This window comes from Cyprinus carpio, chromosome B3 (assembly GCF_018340385.1).
Source record: "Cyprinus carpio isolate SPL01 chromosome B3, ASM1834038v1, whole genome shotgun sequence".
Classification (NCBI taxonomy): Eukaryota; Metazoa; Chordata; class Actinopteri; order Cypriniformes; family Cyprinidae; genus Cyprinus; species Cyprinus carpio.
In genome coordinates, this window is record NC_056599.1 from 27,373,928 (window position 1) to 27,394,067 (window position 20,140).

The following is a 20,140-nucleotide window of genomic DNA, read 5'->3' on the forward strand; positions in this document are numbered from 1 at the left end:
AATGTGTTGTAGCTGGGCAAAAAAAACATGGATTTGGATGTTTTAAAGGTAGATAAGAGCAGAACAGATGAGTGTGAGAGTGGCAGATTTTTCCTGATTAAGACAACATCTTTTTTTTAAACATAAGTGCTTCTTGAGCATCAGTCACACACACAAGTTTTAAAATCCGGTGAAAAAGATCTGTATCATCCAGAACTGGTACATCTTCTAGTTAGCATTCAAAAACATTGTTCTTCTAAACAGATGGTAATCTGATAGAAGATATGCAGTTTACGTTGAATCTCTTATGCCAAACGCTTTTTTGATGTGGGCAGATGTGCTTTTTTTCTCCCAGCAAATACATTCCATGATGAAAAAGGGAGGGGAGAGGAATCAAAGGACTACCAACTCTTACACAGGTCTTTATTCAGAGTAAATGCCGATAAAATAACATAAAAGGCCTAAGCATTAAGACAGGAACATCCATGAATGTCTGTGGCTCTTTTTTGAGTCTTCAACTGACAATGAATTTGTTGAGAAGACAGTGGAGTCATTAACAAATCTGGGCAATTTGAGTCTGCGATAAGGGATGCCTGCCAGTGATGATGAGTGATGAGACAGGACCAGAAGATCAGACCGATGAGAGACCTCTAAGGCATGATGACGAGGGGGTGGAAAAAGGCAAGAACGAATGATGAAAATAAATCGACAGAAATGAGGAGGTACTGTTATTAGCAGCAGTTTGTTTTCCTTTTTTTCTTCTTCGTCCTTTTTCAGAGCTGAAGTCTTCAAGTAGCCCCCAAATTGGCATTGTTTCAAAGTCCAGAGTGGTGTCGGGGGCTACAGAACCTCATCGCTCTCCGTGGTGTGGAGCTGTGTGTCATCAGCGTCCGTCATACTGCTCTCCTGTGACTCCTCCACCTCCGCTGCTGAAAGCAACAAACAACATTACATAGGGCACACAGGGCCACTTAAATGGTTCACTGTGTAGTAGACTTACTTGAGTAGTAGGGATAGTCATCAGGAGTGACAGGTTCGTCATCATCTGGAAGGTATCTCTTATCTATGGCCTCTTTGATCTGATTATTGGCCCCTTTAGGGTCCAAGTCCATGGCCCAAGAGAAGTTCATTAGCGCCAGATGAGTCTGGCCAAGCTTCTTATAGACCTATATAGATGATGAATATTTTTTAGTAAAAGATATATTTGATAAAAAAAAAAATACACAGAAGTATATAACTGAGTTGTAGGAGTACCTTTCCTATTAAGAAGTAAACAAGGGACTCTTTGGGCACTATTTGTTTCAGCTCTTCAAGCTCCTGCAAAGCCGCCTGTAAAGAATAAAATGGTTCACTTTCAAAAAGATGGTTCCTGAAGGTAAATTTAAGACTTTTTTTTTTTAGACCAAGTAAAGAAAATTCCTTGTTTTCCAGTTCAAATATCCAAACATTCTTAAATTTGTTAACATTTTTAAATCTCAATATCAAGTAAATGTATATTAGATATTTTTTTTTTAGGAAAACAAAAGGTGCAAGCAACATTTAATGCCATGACTAAGATTTTCTGCTGCAATTTAAGACCTTTTGATGCCTTAATTTATGAAAGCACGAGTGAATGCTGAATCTTGACTGCTTAATGTCATGATACAAGTTGGGGAGTACCTTGTACTTTTCATTAGCAAAGAGAATAGAGGCCCTATGGAATTTGCATAGCGGGTTCTTGGGGTCGATGCTAATGGCTCTGTTGAGGGTCTCCAGTGCATGGTCTGATTTCTTCAAAGCATGTTGAACCTGAAATGGAGCACATGAGAGAGGATATGAAGATGCAGCAATGCAACAATTCAAGCATCAAAAATGTGAACAGTCACCTATTTATGTATAATGAACAAGTACATGTATGCTAGTCTGGCATTAACAAACTCAAGCAACAATCTTGCACTATTATTTCCCAAAGAAATGAGTGTACAGGCCGCTTTACTTAAGATTAACATTATTTTCTCTGCATTAGATATACTCACCACTCCAATATGACAAAGCAGCACAGAGCTCTGAGGATTGATGCTCAAAGCCTTCTTGAAATGAATCTCGGCTAGGTTAAATTTCTCCTGCTTGTAGTAAATCATTCCCAAGCCGTACCTAAAAGACAGAAACACTGAGCCTTTTACCGTAAAAGTGACAAGTGGTTTTCATAATTTAAACTAACAATAACAATATAAAATGAACAGTTTGATTTCTTTCACATTTCTGGTTTCATTTAAAGTAGTGTTTCATTTCCAAAGCCAAAGAGTAGAGTCTGAACCGTACCAGGCATTGTAGTGACGTTTATTGAGGCGTATAGCATTGCGGAAGCAGCCCAGGGCTTTCTCCAGCTCCTCTGTGAGAACTAGTTCATGCCCTAATAATGTGTATGCGTATGCAAAGCTGGGGTCCACCTGGATGGCCCTTGTGAAGAACTTAATGGCTATGTCATGTTCCCGCTGTAAGCTGAAACAGTTACCAGCTACACACCAGGGCTGTACACAGAGAGAGGATGAAATAAACTATAAGAAAAAGCATTCAAGATCTGCAAACCCTGCTCATTTGCTATATTACTCCGAGAGACGTACCTCTGGTGAGTTTTTGTCCATGTCAGTGAGATCTTTAGATAGGGCAGAAAGTGCCACATCCTTCTGTAAATGCCAGAGCGTTGTGGAATAGATCTCCATACCTTCCACTCGATAGCTCTCAATACGCCGGACTTCTGAGAAAATCCTCTCCGCCTGGTTAAACGGATGCAAAAATTGATTACTCTTCTGCAATTCACTGTTTGAATAATTTTTTGTCTCCATTTTCTACCATTGGAAATTCCTGCTAATTTTAACAACCCCGGCTCACCTGCATGTATTCAGCCAATTCAAAGTGAGCTCGCCCGATCTGACCCAGCACCCAGCCTGTGTTGTAGTGGTGTGAAGGCAGCTGACTCAAGATGTTAATGGCTTCTCTGCAGTTGTATGAGCAGAGAGCAAGATAGCCTCTCCCAATATCCCGCATCAGCGTCATCAGCCCATCTGAATGAAACAGAGGAAACAAATTCAAGTTTAGGTGGAGCATCATATTTAATCATCCTAATAATAGGATTCACTTTCATTTTAACAAATGTTATCATTTGTTTATAGTTCTTTGAAGTCAACATGAAACCAAAGTTGTGAGAGTGTTTTCTCCTCTTTTCTAACAGAGTGATATTTTGATTAAAGATTATGAGGGCACATGAATAATAATAATAAAAAAGAGTGCACGTATTAAAATTTATTATTTATATTACTATGATTAGTTAATTAAAATATAAATACAGCAATATTTCATTAAAAAAATATATTTTGAGTGCATTTGATTAGATGTTAAAAATCTTACAAAGATATTAAAAAGACAGCATATCTCAAATACCTGCAGCAGCCTTTTGTAGATTAAAAGCCTGGAACTGCGGTGAGCTGATGTTGCCTTTTCCTTCTATGGAAGAATCAAGCTTGAGGATCTCGATGCTCTCATTCAGGTTAGATGGGGTGATTCCTCCCTTACCCGTTTTCGTTTTGGTCTTTCGGTTAGGAATCTTGGTGGGGAACTTCATTTTCAGCTTCTTGCTGTTCTCCTGCTCAATTCCATCATAAAGAGTGTTGATAACACTTCCTCTAAAGAGTGGTAGAGGATTCTTGAGGAGTGTATGCATAAACGTGTATGTGTGAAAGACAGTACCTTGGCAGTGGAGCTGGCACTGGTGAAGAGTCTTGAGCTCCGTCGTGGCTGCACATTTGGGGGAGCAGCAATGGTTGGGCTCAGCACTTGCGGTGTAGTACTACAGAGCAGAAAGAGATGTCATCAGAAGCCATTATCACAGCCATGAGATGCCTGTAGAAATGTGATGTGACATGTACCTGGTCTGTGGGGCAGTGGTCTGAGTTTGGTTGAAAGGGTTTGGAATGACCTCTCTGCTGTTTCCACTCTGTGTAAACACTGACTTCGTCCCCACTTGGCTGATTCTGCTGACGGCCTGAAATGGCAAAAATTCTTGATTTAAAAGACATCAATTTATCATTTACAGTTTGATTATATAAAGACTATTTTTGTCTGGTAAAATATTTTTTAATAAACCTTACATAAATACAATTTTGAAGATTTTATTTTGGATAATTTGTTTTATAACTAGGGAACAGAGAGGTTTTTACACTCTTTTTGAATAAGAGTTCAATGTACTAGAGTGAAATTATTGCAGCACTATTTTCTTGCTAGTAAACTTCACAAAGAAACATAACATGTGGAATTAAATGTGAAGGCTAACTAACCCAGACAATTTAAACACTGGATTAAATGAACAAAGACTAACCCAGACAATTGAAAAAAAAAAAAAGCTACAAAATCATCAAAAACCTGTCCCAGTCTGCTAAAATGATCTCAGTAACCAAGGGTTAGTCAAACAAAGACTTAACGTTAAAGTAATACAAACAGGTGTACAAAAAGGGTGTGAAAACTAAACTACATTACTCTTTTTTTCTAGTGAAATAAACCTTGACTAATGTTACAAGATTTAAAGGAAAAAACTCAATTATACAAAAGCGCAGATCACAGCCCCTGAAACATTCAAATCCCATGGAAGTACTTTGTTTGCAAGATGCTAGAAATAAAGAAGGCTTACCTTCTTCGGAGGGCCAGGCGGAGGAGGAGGTTCCATCCCACTTCCACTGTGACTGTAATTTTGCAGGTATGCTGGGTCTCCCGGGCTCGGCTCCAGAGGCAAAATTCCAAAACTACACCATTTTAAACAGACAGATACATAAGAGCCAAATCATCACATCCATAATTTGAATCAATAAAAAAGTACTTGGGATTACATTAAGAAAGCTTCATGCACGGTTAAGTGTGAGGTGCGGCGGCCTTAGTGATCTATGGCCATTACCTCGGTGTGAGTGGGCTGAGTGTGGCTGGGCCCCCCAGCAGACATCGGCCACTCTTGGGTTTGTTTTGCACTTGTTTGGATAATAGTGAGCCACCAGTGCCCAGTGGCACAGAGTCTGGCGAGATGACGGAGGAGTCGATGTAGGACACAGAGGAGTCCGTATTCAGGGAGTACTTTGAGTTAGAAGATTCTAGATTGAGCCGGTTTAGCTCCTTTACAGAGAGAAGAAAGACAATGCCAAGATATGATGTAGAAGACAATCCAAATTCAGTTTAATATGTCCCCAAACAATACCTCATACACTTCACGCACATACATATCTTCTTATAAATCACAACAAAATGCATGAAAAACCACAGGAAAGACATACCAAAGTGTCCTGTGGGGTCTCCATTAGGACGGTGTCGACTTGTCGGTGTCCCATGTTGTTACTAGGTGTGTGTGCAGGGCTGATGGGAGGAGGGGGTAATACTCCTCCGCTGCCTCCACTGAAATTCTGCAAGGAGGTCAATCTAAAGATCTGCTCTGGATCTGGTCGCTCTCCTGTAGCACAGAGAGCAGAGTTCAAAATCACATTATCAGGCATCCTCTCCTCAGGGAGTCTTGTAACTGCACAGCTTGGATGAGGTTCTTATGATGACCCTAATTAATAACGAGAAAGGAACTCACCAATTTGACATAGAGACTCAAATGGAGACCATAAGAAAGGGTTCTCGCTCATGCTTTTTTGGTAACATTCAGCTCCTTTTGCTATCCGATCTGTTTTGCTGCAGGGATAACAAAAGGAGCATGATCATCAAAATTTTAGTTTCATAAAATGCCATTTCGGGTTTTCCACAACTTGAAAATCCAAGAACAATCTTAGACAAGGAAAACAGCAGATTTTACTGGATTTAATGTAAATAACAGTGGATCACTGGCTGAAGGAAAATGCCACATTTACAGTTGTCAAGAAACACAGATTCTCTATGTCTGAGAGAGTCATGAAGAAGCCCAAAGAAACAGTGAGAACAACAAAACAACAAACGTATTTATGTCTATGGAGGTATACTGCAGTCAAAATACAAACATTACCAATTTAATCCTAGTTGTGTAGTAAAGTCCACATCCCCAGAAGTGTTTTTTCTTTTGGTTATTAGCTAGGGGTGTAACGGTACACAAATATGACAGTTCGGTATGTACGTCGGTTTTAACGTCACGGTTCTTCTCTTTCTTGAAATACAAGTTGTTTTAGTTTCAATTTTCTTAGTGATGCAAATCTACCTCAGCTTATGCTTAAAACTATAGGGAGCACTTTTTACATTATAAGAATTTCAAAACAAATAAAAACACAACCCAAACATAAACCAACAAGGATTCACTGTTTTATTTCAAATCAAAGCTAAATACACATAGAAACAGTGCATCCTTGTGGCGCGGATGACACAGAAGAGCACACACAGCATACGGTAATATGGAGAGACACAGAGGAGACTGTTGACAAAGAAATTGAATAAATCGTTATTTTTGTTTTCTTTGCTTACAAAAAGTGTTCCCGTCGCTTCATATAACCCAGATTGCACGTCTGATGGCAGATGGAGTATTCTGACGATGACTTTCATACCTTTTATTGACCTTGACACTGTTATTTGGCAGTCTATGGGTCACAAGCTTCCAGCTTTTCATCCAAAATATCTTAAATTGTGTTCTGAAGACGAACAGAGCTTTTACAGGTTTGGAACGAAATGGGGATTAATGACTAAATTTTAAATTTGGGGTGGAGTATCCCTTTAATGCTGCGTTCACACCAAACGCGAATAGAGCGTCAAATTCGCGTCTACCGCGTCTAGTTTGCCGCTTGAACATTTTGAATGCATTCGCGCATCTAGAGCAAAATAGATACACGTAGAAAGCAAGAGTTTGAAGCGAAATTGACGCGCGTCCGAGGCGAAATCATCCGCTTCTTGTGCTAGGCGGTTGTCTGAATGATGGCTGATGCTGATCGAGCATTCGAGGCTTTTCCACTTTTTCCTGCACACGTCCTCTGACTAAACACATTATCTTGTTAGCGAAAAGTAGCTGTATATTAGGGGGAAAATAGTTACTCTCTTCGCGTTTGGTGTGAACGCAGCATTATGATCGCGTTCACTCGCGCTCCGCTCTGCACAAATCAGCGGGGCGTCACGGCTCAGACACGGGAACCGGAGCTGATCGCGGCCCCTCTAGTCAGTGCTTGTGTTGGGATTATACCAGCACATTTCTGAACCGTCCCAGAAGCGGCTCTCCAAAGGCGTTTATACAGCGATCTGTCATGCCACATCAAAGACTGTCAAAACGCCATTTATTATTTGAATTTCCAGAGAAAACAAAAAAACTGTATTAGTTCGGTACACATACGTACCGAACCGAAAGACCCGTACCGAAACGGTTCAGTACGAATACGTGTACCGTTACACCCCTATTATTAGCACATTAACAAAAAGTGTAAAGGCTGTGACGCTATTTAACAAAACATCTCATTAAGTACAGGAAGAGCGGAATCTGTCAAATGAGAATATTCAGAACTCTAAAAGCAATCTATCAACAGTAACTGAGTGCTGCTCTACACAAGTGCAAAACAAAACAGTCAAAAGAGCCCTGTCTGCCTCTAAATCCATTACAGATAAAGAGCTTTGGTACCAGCCTGCTTCATCCAACAAATTAAACACAGCCTCTCACTAGCGGCTCTTTCCCAGGAACAACTGCAAAGCAGATATTTTCGTATCTTCACTAAGGCTCATTGATTTCTGTAGGTGAAAGCAAGTAGGCAAACAAGCTCAACGTACCAGTAGATTTGCCCCAGCAGAGCCAGAGTGAAGCAGGCAGAGTCTCCAAACTCAGTAATGATGTCGTCTTGGCTCTTCTGTTTGTTCAGGACCCCTCCGGTCAGGATCTGCTCTCCCTCTGCCAACCTGGTGGAGAAAAACACAAATCAATCAAAACTTGTAAAAACTTTGTAATCAAATTCATAAGATGACAATCACTGTGTTTAGACCTGATGTCAATCTCCTGCCTGCCATAGTATTCATGGCTAATAAAATGTATAGTTTTAAATCACACTCATTCTTATGATTAATATCCTCTTGTATTACATTACATTGCTCTCAGGTAGGGATTTCAAAAGTTACTCTACTTCAATACTAAAGTAAAGCATCGTTTCCCATGCATTGATTTATGTGTGACGGTATATTTGTGACAATATCCACAATGAACGCCACAAATATCCACCGCCCCCTGCCCTCCCACATCTCACACACACAAGCGTGACTTTAGCACTATATTTAGCAACTTTCAGACCCCTTTAGTAGCTTTTTTTCCATAAAAGGTACATACTGATATACCCTAGTGACTTTTTTGGATAAACCTTAGCTATCATTCAATTGTAGGTCTCGAGGTCTGACTCTCCTGGCGCAGTATCAGCTCTCTCTGTGTTTATTCTGTGCAGTGAGTGGCAGAGAAGCAGTGTATTCAGTTGGCTGTACCGCAGCCGACTCATCAATAAATTAGTACAAAACAGTGTTTCCAAGCACCTGTCACTTACTGACTGTTTGGACTTTTAAATAGGAGTATAGTTTGTCTGTTAATATGCACATAGTTTGTTACTCAGATGCTGGCAGTGCGCTTAACGGGACAAAAATGTAATATAGCCCAAACCACCACAAATAGTTGCTTTTTAGTGTAGATGTACAATGATATCGCGATTATAAATCAGGATTTAAGGAGTTTAGTGAGAGTGATTCCTGGTTAGAATGTAGTATATTAATGGGTCGTGTTTAGTCACTATTTATGCTTATTTTATGTATGACAACAGAAAATATGTAAAGGGGAACAGCTTTATTGGGCAGTCATTTGTACAGTATGAGACAGCTCATCAAGTAGAACAGATCTGACGTGCCAAACTTGTCTGAATGCAAACTTGACGCAATGACATCATAAATATGCAAATTAATAAACAAGTCTCACAAAATCCTTCGGGAAACACTGAGTAAAGACAAGTTTATGCCAAAAATCTTTCGCAACAGCGACTCAACCATGCAGTCGAGCACATTTGCTCTCCCCCAGCTGCACTGAACAAAAGCACGATGGGAAACAATTTGCTGATGACAACTTCATTCTCACTGGCTCAAATAACCGTTGCGTTGCATTCTAAAGTATCAGATTTTTATATCTGGTATCATGTTTTTACGTGTTTAAATTCTGTGTGAATATTCACAAACACTATGGCAGTGCGATCTCTGTGTGATATATGTGACTGTTGTCTTATTCCTAAAAAATTCTAAACTACATGTTTATATTAAAGTAGAAATGGATGATAAATACACCTTTTAAATGGAATTAAATAGCAAATACTTTGTGTCACTGTATCATTGTATTTATTTTCATATAAAAGGAACAGAACTGAAATGATATCATGTTTATCAGCAACAGAACATGAGTGTGAATAACGCGATATCCGCCTTTAAACTCGTTGGTATCTGTTCTACTTCGAGAAGTCCATACTGTCCATCTCGACTGCACTTATTCCAGTCCTCCCCTCACTGCAGCCGCCTACTCTCGCCTACATTTCAGGCGAGGCTAGGAGCATCTCAAACGAGCCTACAGTCTACAGCATAGGTTTGGAAGATTGAGAGGTATTGAGTATTGTGAAATTTGAATATAACTACTGTAAGTTTAGTATAGTAACAACCCTTACGCTAAGCTTTTGGTAGAGATAAACATAGATATAGACACTGGGATATGATGACGATGAGTCATGAGTTATGATTAGTTGGGGAATAATTAGTCATCCATACTTGCTCAGTTCCACACAGCACTTGGCGAGGAGGTATTTGCATTGTGGCGTGGTGCAGCTGTGTCCTTTCAGGAGGTGGTAGGCCTTATACGCCTTCCCTGAACGGTAGTAGCACGTAGCCAGCAGGAAGAGTGCTTCTTCTGAATGGACTGATAGGCGAGAAGAAAAGAAATTCAGAGGGAGCTAAATTTAAGGCCAAGCTAAGAAAATGTAAGGAATAAATGGAATGGACCTCAATACTTCAATATGCACTCTAATTATAAATGACTTGTACATGTCTTTTCTTGTATTATTAGAATGTCTCAAAATTGAAAAATACAACTTTCAACAAATCTCAGAAAAAAAAAAAAAAAAAATCTTATGGCCAGAACACCTCTGCTCCCAACCATTAGAATATGAAAATATTTTTTTTTACTGTTCCTTCTGATCACACTGCAAAAAAGTGATGTACTTCTTCAGTATTATAGTTTTGTTTTCCAGTTCAAATCAAAAAAAAAAAAAAAAAAAAAAAAAACTTAAATCAAGATACATTTACTTGAGAAGAAAAATTACAAAATCAGTTAGTCTTGTCTTTTATCAAAATAAAGTGAGTTTATGGTTAAAAGACCAACAAATATCGGCCCAGAAAAATCGACGTCATTTAAATGCAAAACAAGTTTTCATACCCCATTAACAGACATTTGTTTAAAGCATTATAACTCTCTAAATTTTGTTCAGTTTCTCAGAAAACAAGATGTCATATGTTCAATTTGCACTTCAAGAAATTGTATCTTGATTTAGGGATGTTTAGATATTTGCATTGGAAAACAAAATACAAATACCAGTGAAGATATTCATGTTTTGCAGTGCATGCAACATTTAATGCCATGACCTTATGACTTTAAGAATTTCTTCTCCAACATTTTAAGGCTTAAATTTGTGGAAGGTTGAATTAAGACTTTTTAAGACCTGTATAAGATTAAATTCAGGATTTAAAAACAACAATGCATGAAGGGCAAGTTACTTTAAACCATTTATCTTTATGGGTAAAATCAATAAAAATGTCAGCTTCCATTTTGAGCCACAGAAACTTGTTTTAATGCGATGCCTGAAATGCCAGCTCTGAAAGATGAGAGGAAATGGAGGATGTTGTCTGCCTGTATGGAGGACGATTTGTGCAATTACCCTCAGCATAGAGTCTCTCTGCCAGGAATACTGCATCTCGGTAGGCGTAGTGGTTCAGAGCATGCCAGACAGCAGCCTATGGACCAAAACACAACTGCAGTTACCTTCATCCCTTTTACAGTCGACAAAAAGGAGCATGCGTCACAACAAAGATAAACCATAGCACTTTATGAATTAGGGTTAATGATTTTATCAGCACTTGACAGTCTTACACTCCTGAACCTCTCCATTACAAAAGAAATGGGCTCCCATATAAACCATAATACTGACTGCAGAGAGTGTTACATAAATCATGTATATGAAATGATCTGCTGTCATTAAGTCACGTCTTAATCACGGTTTTAAGAAATGGTGAACGATTTCATTCAGTATATATAAAGTCTGAAGATAAGGAGGGAAACCAGATGATGTTGACTGACAGATGAGATGCATATAGGCGCGCTTGGACGCCCTAAAATACTGTCTGGTTAGGCAGCTCGTTCTTGCTTTGAGACACAGCCAATGTATACACATTGTACATACATTTGAACTCATGTCTGATGTTTTTGCCTGACAGACACACACAGGTTCAGCAGCTGTGCTCGATGAACCGTTGGCTAGCTATTATTCGACAAAGACTTACTAAAACCCACAACCGTTGACGTTTGTTGGCCAATTAAACACCATAACATATCAATTTAAAATCCAACCTTAAACGGAAATTATATGTTATGATTTTATCAACGACGAGCTTCTATTTCAGACAACTAACCAGCTCCAGAAATTGCTAATGCACCAAATCTCTTCAAATGCACTAATTTGTGTTAACTTACTCTTCATATATTGCGGGTTTGTGAATACCAGCCATCTCTATAAACATTCAATTTCACGATTTATAATTATGCTCATCCCCGCTGATTTTTTTAACCCAAGCGTCAAAGTAAAACATCACTATCCCAACATAAATCCCAATAAATCAGATAGCTGCTAACCTGCAAGACAACACATTAGCTTCCTTGAAAACTACTAAAAAACAAAGTGCACCGAGTTTACAAGCACCGAGTTTATTACAACAGCTATTGTAAATTAAAATTAAAGCAATGCGTGGTATGTTTAAAATCAGGTTTTGTGTGAGGTTAAGGGCAGAGGCCGTTAGCAATAGCTGCTAACTGAAGCCGCGGTGTAGCAGTGCTCAATCATCCGGTCTCTCGCGCTAGATAAAAGTCTTCTCCCGCAACTGGGTCTGCAACAGAGCGCTTTAACATTTAGCTCAAATACCTGGACAGGTTCCTGCAACACCGTCATTGCGTAGCCAGGCCCCTCTTCACCTCCTTTTGTGGTTTCTTTGCTCCTTCTTCAGTTGCTTTCTTAGCTCAGTATCCACTCCAGGCCAGAAGTAGCAAAACTAGCATCGAAGATTTGAACATTCCAACCGTTATCGGTGAATCCGGAAATGCCCGAACACGACCGATTCAAATACATACTTTACGATAAGGGCCGAAGGCTGACGGAAATTGCCGATTAGGAAAAGTCAATTTTCGGAATCACAAGGTGAATTGGAGGTAAACTGACATAAAATTCCCACTACGTATAGAATGTTGTGAAGTTTAGAAAATTTTGACTTTTATTCCGAATAATACTACAGGTTTTAACTAAAGACAGCCTTGGTGACTGTCTAAGCTATAACAAATTATAATATTAAACCTCAATGCAACCCTGTTTTTACGATTTAAATAGGCAATTTCTTTATTTGTTTGTAAAACATAATCATATATAGAATTTATGGGGACCAAATAAGCTGGTGACAATACAAGAACCAGTAAAAAGGTATTATTGCACCCCAAAAATTGAAATCAAGCTAAACTATATCAGATATTCACAGTGGTGGACAGTAACGGAGTAGCTTTACTTCGTTATCAAGACATTTTTCAGTATCTGTCTTTACTGGAAGTTTTATTTTAAGTAACTTTTACTTTTACTTCACTACATTCCAAAGCATAAGATCGTACTTTTTATTTCACAACATTTCATAAAACATTTACTCCCTTATATATATCACGTGCTCTAGACCCAGAAGCGGTGTATGATACAGAACGAACTGATTCTTTTCAATTAGAAAAATCGGTTCCCAAATCGCACCAAACGATTCATTCACGAAATGATCTGATTGCAGCTGTTCTCGAGTCTACAGTGATTTTTGTTTAGGAGTGCGAGCATCTAGTAAACTCTTCACACCGGGAGATCTTGTCAGTCGCAACTGATGCTGCTAAAAGTAAGTTACTATGTCGTTTTTGGTTTTATTGTAACTGAAAATCATATTTAGGTCAAAATTGTCAGTTGTTTGTGAACTAAACCTTCTGTAAAGGGTGATCTATTTAAGCCCACTGAAATGCTTGAATGCAAAAACACCAGCATCTGTGCCTCTTAGGTCAAAAAACAAAACATTAAATTTAAATAAAATAACTGCACGTTCAAATTCCCAAGAGGAAAATTTACGCATTTATCCCTATGTGACGTCTGTTTTTATACAGATCATATAAACGTTTTATTGATAGTGAATAAACCCAAGTAGACAGATATGAATGTTTATTCATGTGAAATAAGTAAATATTGGTAGCTGATGCTAACTGTCTTAACAAGGTGGTGCTAAGTGGGTTATTTTTAAAAATAGTTAGAAATATTTTTATTTACCACCTAGATATATTATATCTGGGGGAAAAAGAAAGGCTGTATGTTCAGAACAAACTACAGTAATTATCAAAGTGGGAAGTGTGCCCTCTGGGATATTTGGCCAGGATTTTTCCCCACAGACAAGGTTTGAGAAAATGTTCTTCCTAACTCCAGGCCATATTCTCATGTCATATATAACTGTGATGTTCTGCAAAACAACAAAATTTTAAAACACTTTTTTTCTTACTGTGAAAATCTTATGATCAAATGTGACCCTGGAGCAAAAAGCACGAAGTCGCTGGGGTATATTTGTAGCAGGCCATACATATGAAAAACAGTTTCTTTTATGGCAAAAATCATTAGAGATTAAGTAAAGATCTGTTTCCATGAAGATATTTAGTAAATTTACTGTAAAATATAAAAACTAATTTTTTGATTAGTAATATGCAAAAATTCAGAGACAAGATTTAAAGGATTTTCTCAGTGTTTTGATTTTTTGCTGATTCCAGATTTTCCTATAGATGAAAGGTGGGGTTTGTAACAAACAAAACATCAATGGAAAGCTTATTTAATCAGCTTTCGGATGATGTCTAAAATTTCAAAAAATTGTTAAGCCAGGGTCAATCTGTTTTCTCTCAGGTAACATCACAGTGTACTTCACAGTGAACATTACTACATCAATTGTCAGCGTAGTCCATATCAAAAAAATATATCTTGACTCCATGTAGTGTTATTTTGAGAAAATTCCAGGTATTTTGAGCAGTAGGATTAAAAAAAAAATGTGCAATATAAAATTAAGTAGCCACCTATATAAAATTGCAAAATAAATCTATCTATCAGTACTTTTTTACTTAAGCATAAAAAATCGAGTACTTTTGAAGCTCAAGTAAAATGAAAAAAGGAGTATTATTTTATCATACGTATCTGTACTTTTACTCAAGTACTTAATATAGAATGCTATACTATACTATAAACAAAAAATAACAAAAAAATATAAACCAACAATAAAATATAAACACAAAATACTACTATAAATGCTAACTATACTATACCTTGGTTTATGGGGACAAAATGTTCCAATGGGGAGAGTTATAAGTGTTTTGTAAGGCATCATCATCTTCAGTCTCACTTTCAGTCCAAAAATTGTATATGCATGTGTTTGGTTTATGGGGACAAAATGTTCCTACAAAGATGGCAATATCCAATGTCCAAATTATAAATCATACATAAACCCAATAGAAAAACTAAAAATCAAAAAATAATTTGTGTGATGGGTAGGTTTAGGTGCATGGGTTAATAGTTAGAAAATACAGTTATAAAAACCACTATGTCTATAGAATGTCCCCATAAAACTTGGAATGCAAGAATGTCCCCCAACTTTGGAAACCCAGTAGGGTGTGTGGTTTTGAGCTAAAGAAGCACGATTTATTATAGGATATATGACAAACAGTTTCTGAGATTTCTGTCTTTCTTTAAAAATAAATAAATAAATAAAAATAGAGGATGGACTTGACTGGAAATAGATGAAAGGTGGGGTTTGTCTAAGAAGGAAGGGACTGAAATGGTAAGCCAATCTGATGACTTCAAACACCAATTTGAACATAAAAATGTTGTTAGTGTAATTCAGTAACAATTACAAAAATCAAAACTACATTTGGCTACTTTTTTATGTGGCTTGGTCTGAAGCTGGTCTGAAGATACTTGATCAGATCACCACACTGTGACACATTTCTCACTTTGAATTTCAGCCTGAAGAACAGAAAGATAATGAAAACAAGTAGACCGCCCTCAAACAGAAACATAAATATTCACGTGTCCATGAAAGAGATGTCTTTTCAGATGTCTTTTTCCCCAAGGGGACATTTAGTGATTATGATATATTGGCCAGAATATTTACCAAACAAAAGACAAAAAATAAAACAAATAACCAACCACTCAATCCATCCAATCAAATAAATAAACTACAGTATTTGCATTCAGTCCAAATGCATGTCTTTTTAACTATGCTTGTACATCAGTGTCTTGCCAATGTATTAGTAGCAGTAACATGGCATGGCATTGCAACATTTGTTATATATACACAGATATATATATATATATATATATATATATATATTTATATATATATATATATATATATATATATCCATATATATATATACACACACACACACACACACATATATATATATCCATATATATATATATATATAAAAAAAAAAAAAAAAAAAAAAGAGAGCTAGTCTATTTTTATTTGCTTGTGTGTGTGTGTGTGTGTGTGTGTGAGAGAGAGAGAGAGAGAGAGAGAGAGAGAGAGCTAGTCTATTGTTAGTTGCTTTGTTATTTATGTGCATACAATACATATACTGTAAATACAATGAATGATTTACAGTTTGGGACTTTCCAGGAAGTAATATAACTTGTCTGACCCCTCTAGGTTAAACAATGACTGTACAGTATTGATTTTCTCATACTATGCTGACAATTAACTATGGCTTGGTATGAATGATTGGTGAATTAATGAGGAAAATAATGTTGAATTTGCAAAGACTCAGGCATGTTCATTGGTTAAAGAATTTACAAAACTTTCAACAAAATATTTTCATATATATTTATATAACCAACTCAATAATATGCTTCAGAACATACAATCAAGCAGACAAATATGCAATGCTTTTCCTGCTGTTTGTCAGGTGTGACGGTTTGACAGTGTGAACTTGCCTTTACAGTGGATGCAGATCTGCTCCATTAGATGGCACTAGTGCTATTCATAATGCATCTCCTTGTCTGTATCTCTTTTCTGATGGATCATGAAGCTAATTCTATACAATATCACTTTTATATGCAGAAAACATTGATCTATACAGATATTACAGACAAATTTTGTATGTTTTATTTAAGTATGATGATATGACACAAAATATATTTACATTCAGATTTTGCATTTAGCGATATATGAGAATACAGCGCACACAAAAAGTGTGGTATATAGTTTAAAGGAGTTAACACAAAAATAACTACTTGCTGAACATTTACTCACCTTAAGGCCATCCAAGGTTTAGATCAGTTGGTTTCTTCATAAGAACAGATTTGGAGAAATTTAAGGTTTGCTCAGCAATGGATCTTTTGCAGTGAATGTGTGCCGTCAGAATGAGAGTCTAAACATCCGATTAAAACTTTACAATAATCCACATGTAATGCACATGACTCCAGTCCATCTGTGTATCTATGTTTGTAATAAACAAATCCATCATTAAAAAATTTAACTTCAAGCTGTTGCCGACTCTCAATCTGCTTGAACTCTTATTCTGATGGCACCCACTGCAGATGACTGGTGAGCAAGTCATGTAATGCTACATTTTCCAAATCTGTTCTAATAAGGAAACCAACTTCTCTACATCTTATCGCCTGAGGTGATAAATTTTAAGCAATTTTATTTATTTATTTTTTAAGTAAGGCTTTTCTTTATCGGAGTGTATATTTACACTATCCCACCTTGTTGGCAGAAGGTATTTACACTAACTCCACCCACCAACGTGTGATTGGGCTAGTCAACACTACAAAAGACGATTGTCTAATAACAGTGCCAGTGGTGTAGGTGGTTAAGTGTGTATTGTAGTTATTTTTGACGCAATCGACCTGGGTTCAAATCCACATTTGCCGAACTTTTTCTCTCCCTTTTCAAATCTCATATCACATCGGAAATTTATTTTCAATAAAAATGAAGTAAATAATCAAAAGATGAAAAAGTATCAGGTAGGGTTGGGTAGGTGTAGGGAGAGCCTTATTGCCCCAACAAGGTGGCATTGGCATTCATTTAATAATTTGAATTAAAATAATAATTTACACATTATTATTGAATACTGTTTTTGTATGTTCTACAATACTAAGATGCTGACAATTGCCACAATTTGCAATAAGTAGTATAAATAGCAGAAAATCTTGCTATTTTGTGTAAATAGAATCTATCGTTAAGAAAATGCTGCTATTTTCACTTAGTGTAAATAGAATCCATTTCTATTTGAACTTAGTGTAAAAAGCATCTATCGCTATGTACACACAGTGCAAATAGCTGCTGCCTTTTTTTTTAGTTAAATAATGCATTGATATTCATTGATATAATGCAATGACACTGAAGTGTTTAAGGGGCCACTGTATATAGGCAAATGCATTCCACTACTCCAGGCTTTTTTGAAGGCTGGATGCATCCTCTTGGGTCTAATAAAAACTTAATGAAAGTTCCTTGTAGGTTGAATGAGTATTTCAGATTCTGCACTCTAAATTCACTCTCCTCAGTTAAAGTGACACACTTAATTGATTGGAGTTGGGATGAACTCCAGCACGCGATTGAGGATACTGGGATACGATCCTGGGGCACACCAGGACTGATGATGTGACATGCTCAGCTGGGATGATGTGACACTGGGTCGATAAGTAATTTAGCTGTGGTATGTTCAGCTGGGTGCTGCATTTACAACATTTAGATAGCGCAACACTTTTAGATCAGGTCTGGTTATTCACACTGTGAACATGAGCCAAAACCAATGCAATTCTGCACCATGTCGGATTTAGAATGAAGTTGGCCTTCAAAGCGTATTGCAGTTTATTGCATTTTGAATGAAAGAATATTATCTAACAGTAACCTAGCATAAAAAGTAGCTAGTTTTAAAGGTTACAATGTCTGCATGCATTCCTTTAAAAAATAGAATTTTTAGCTGACCCCTTCTTGAATATTTTTAGCCTAATATATTCTATTCATTAATATGAATCTTTAATGACATTGGAGGTTATTTCAAGCCATGTTCCTGGAAAATCCAGACTTTGTTTTTCATGATGTCTGGTACCTGGTAATGAGATCCATTAACATGTTACTCTACATTTCACTTGGTGGCACTGCAGAACCACGTTCGGCTCAGTCTGATAAGCCATTGATTCTGAAACTTGGCTTCTAAGGGTAATGGCACATGTTAGTGATTACAGCTTTATGTATTGAACATAGTTTTTTTTTTTTTTTTTTTTTTTAAGAATAGCTATGCCTTGAGGGCACATGGACTTTTAGGAGAGAGGAAGAATGGCTCACTGATTTTCATTAAGGTTTGGGAGAAGTTCATCGGGACACTTTTTGATTTGAATCTGCTTTCTCTTAGAACTAATTACATTTTCTTAAACGAATTTGCAATGATATGGTGGTTAACAGTGGTCCAATGATGGTATATAAGATGCCTAAACAACAAGTCAGTTTTACAAAAACAACACTGATTCACACCAAATGCTTGCAGACAGTCTTTCATGACTCACTGGGAATAAACTGCAATTTTATTGTAGGTTCATGTTTATAATATCTATAACTCAGACCTTTCTGGTGAATTTATTACATACTTTGGCTAATTTGTACCTGCCAGCAAGAATGTACTACTTTCAGCTCAGTTTGACATATTTTACCATGTTTAAATCCATTCTGCCCAGCTCCTCAATTACTGAACAAAATGTGAAAAAAAAGTCTGCAGATTCTGTCTGCCTGCATATGGGCTGAGAGAATCATATGAAAACATTGTTATTGTTCAAAGATGTTTGATGTTGCATTACCATCGACTTGCAGTCCCCATGAGAAGCTTTTTTATTATTATTATTAGATGTTGCAGATGATATTTTCCTTTTTTGATGTAATGACCTAAATTTGGTCCCACTGGTATTTGTTTATGCTCCAAGACATCAAACAAAAGAAAATCAATTAACAAACAAAACCAGCACTAAGAAAAGACACATTTGGCATCAGATCTAATCATTCTGAGATTCAGCAGACCTCAATCACTGTCACGAAACACCCCACCAAATGTACAAGATGTTGTTTTGTGTTAAATACAGTAAATGTGGTTTTACTTTGTTCTCTTTGGTTTTCTTTGGGCTGGTCATCCATTCATGGGAAAGAAATATTAATCTCAAATCCATATGCTGTGAGTGTGGCTATTTCAGAGCATCATAAAACCAGCAGGTCCATTTCTTCCCACGCCAGGCTTCCTCATTCAGCTGCCCAGTTATGATCCAGGCCCAAGCCGTCTGGTTCGCTCCATGCTGCCCCCTGTGACATCTAACGGCAATAGCTTCTCTTGATAATGCTCAAGATGAAATCAAACATTTTATCCTAAACCATCGCTTTAATATATTACTAATCCTAATCCCATAATGCAGACCGTGTTGGTCAAAATATAATTAGATGCATAACACAACTTATTTGAATGATTATTTAGATTATGTGTGAGGGAGAAAAAGGAATTAATTAAATCTGACTTAACCTTCATTTACATTTATGCATTTAGTAGACGCTTTTATCCAAAGCGATTTACAATACAATGAGGCTATCCATTTTTTTTCTAGCAAGTGTTCCCCTGGGAATCGAACGCACAACCTTTTGCAGCGCTAATGCAATGCTCTACCACTGAGCCACAGGAACACATTTGTAGGCATTAAAGGATACTCCATCCCAAACTTAAAATTTTGTCACTATTCACTGACCCCCATGTCGTTCCAAACCCGTAAAAGCTTTGTTCGTCTTCGGTATACAATTTAAGATATTTTGGATGAAAACCGGGAGGCTTGAGACTGTCCCATAGACT

At 37.2% G+C, this 20,140-nt stretch overlaps 1 protein-coding gene across 3 annotated transcripts; it reads right to left on the bottom strand.

The window, feature by feature from the left end:
• Positions 1–388: 388 nt before the first annotated feature.
• LOC109062022 (cell division cycle protein 27 homolog) lies at positions 389–12,313 on the bottom strand. Of its 3 annotated transcripts, XM_042720586.1 has the most exons (20): positions 12,135–12,312; positions 10,878–10,953; positions 9,715–9,862; positions 7,708–7,833; positions 5,573–5,670; positions 5,274–5,446; positions 4,904–5,115; positions 4,643–4,754; positions 3,885–4,000; positions 3,706–3,805; positions 3,532–3,601; positions 3,400–3,462; positions 2,851–3,023; positions 2,583–2,735; positions 2,281–2,489; positions 1,995–2,112; positions 1,639–1,767; positions 1,234–1,308; positions 980–1,145; positions 389–908 (listed from the first exon to the last, which is right to left on the bottom strand). In XM_042720586.1, the coding sequence occupies exons 1-20, from the start codon at positions 12,159–12,161 to the stop codon at positions 820–822; spliced, it is 2,433 nt and encodes an 810-aa protein (XP_042576520.1). In that variant the 5' UTR covers positions 12,162–12,312; the 3' UTR covers positions 389–819. The 3 variants fall into 3 exon arrangements, with proteins under 3 accessions (XP_042576520.1, XP_018934665.1, XP_018934658.1); XM_019079120.2 differs by having other exon boundaries at positions 389–905; positions 3,400–3,601; positions 12,135–12,313; XM_019079113.2 differs by having other exon boundaries at positions 3,400–3,601.
• Positions 12,314–20,140: the final 7,827 nt, after the last annotated feature.

Coding starts and splice junctions, on each gene's coding strand:
- LOC109062022 (XM_019079113.2), bottom strand. CDS start 12,161: ATGACGGTGTTGCAGGAACCTGTCCAG. Junction 4,755..4,903: donor CTCAGCCCACTCACACCGAG/GTAATGGCCATA, acceptor AAAATGGTGTAG/TTTTGGAATTTTGCCTCTGG. Junction 4,001..4,642: donor CGCCTGGCCCTCCGAAGAAG/GTAAGCCTTCTT, acceptor TTGCCATTTCAG/GCCGTCAGCAGAATCAGCCA.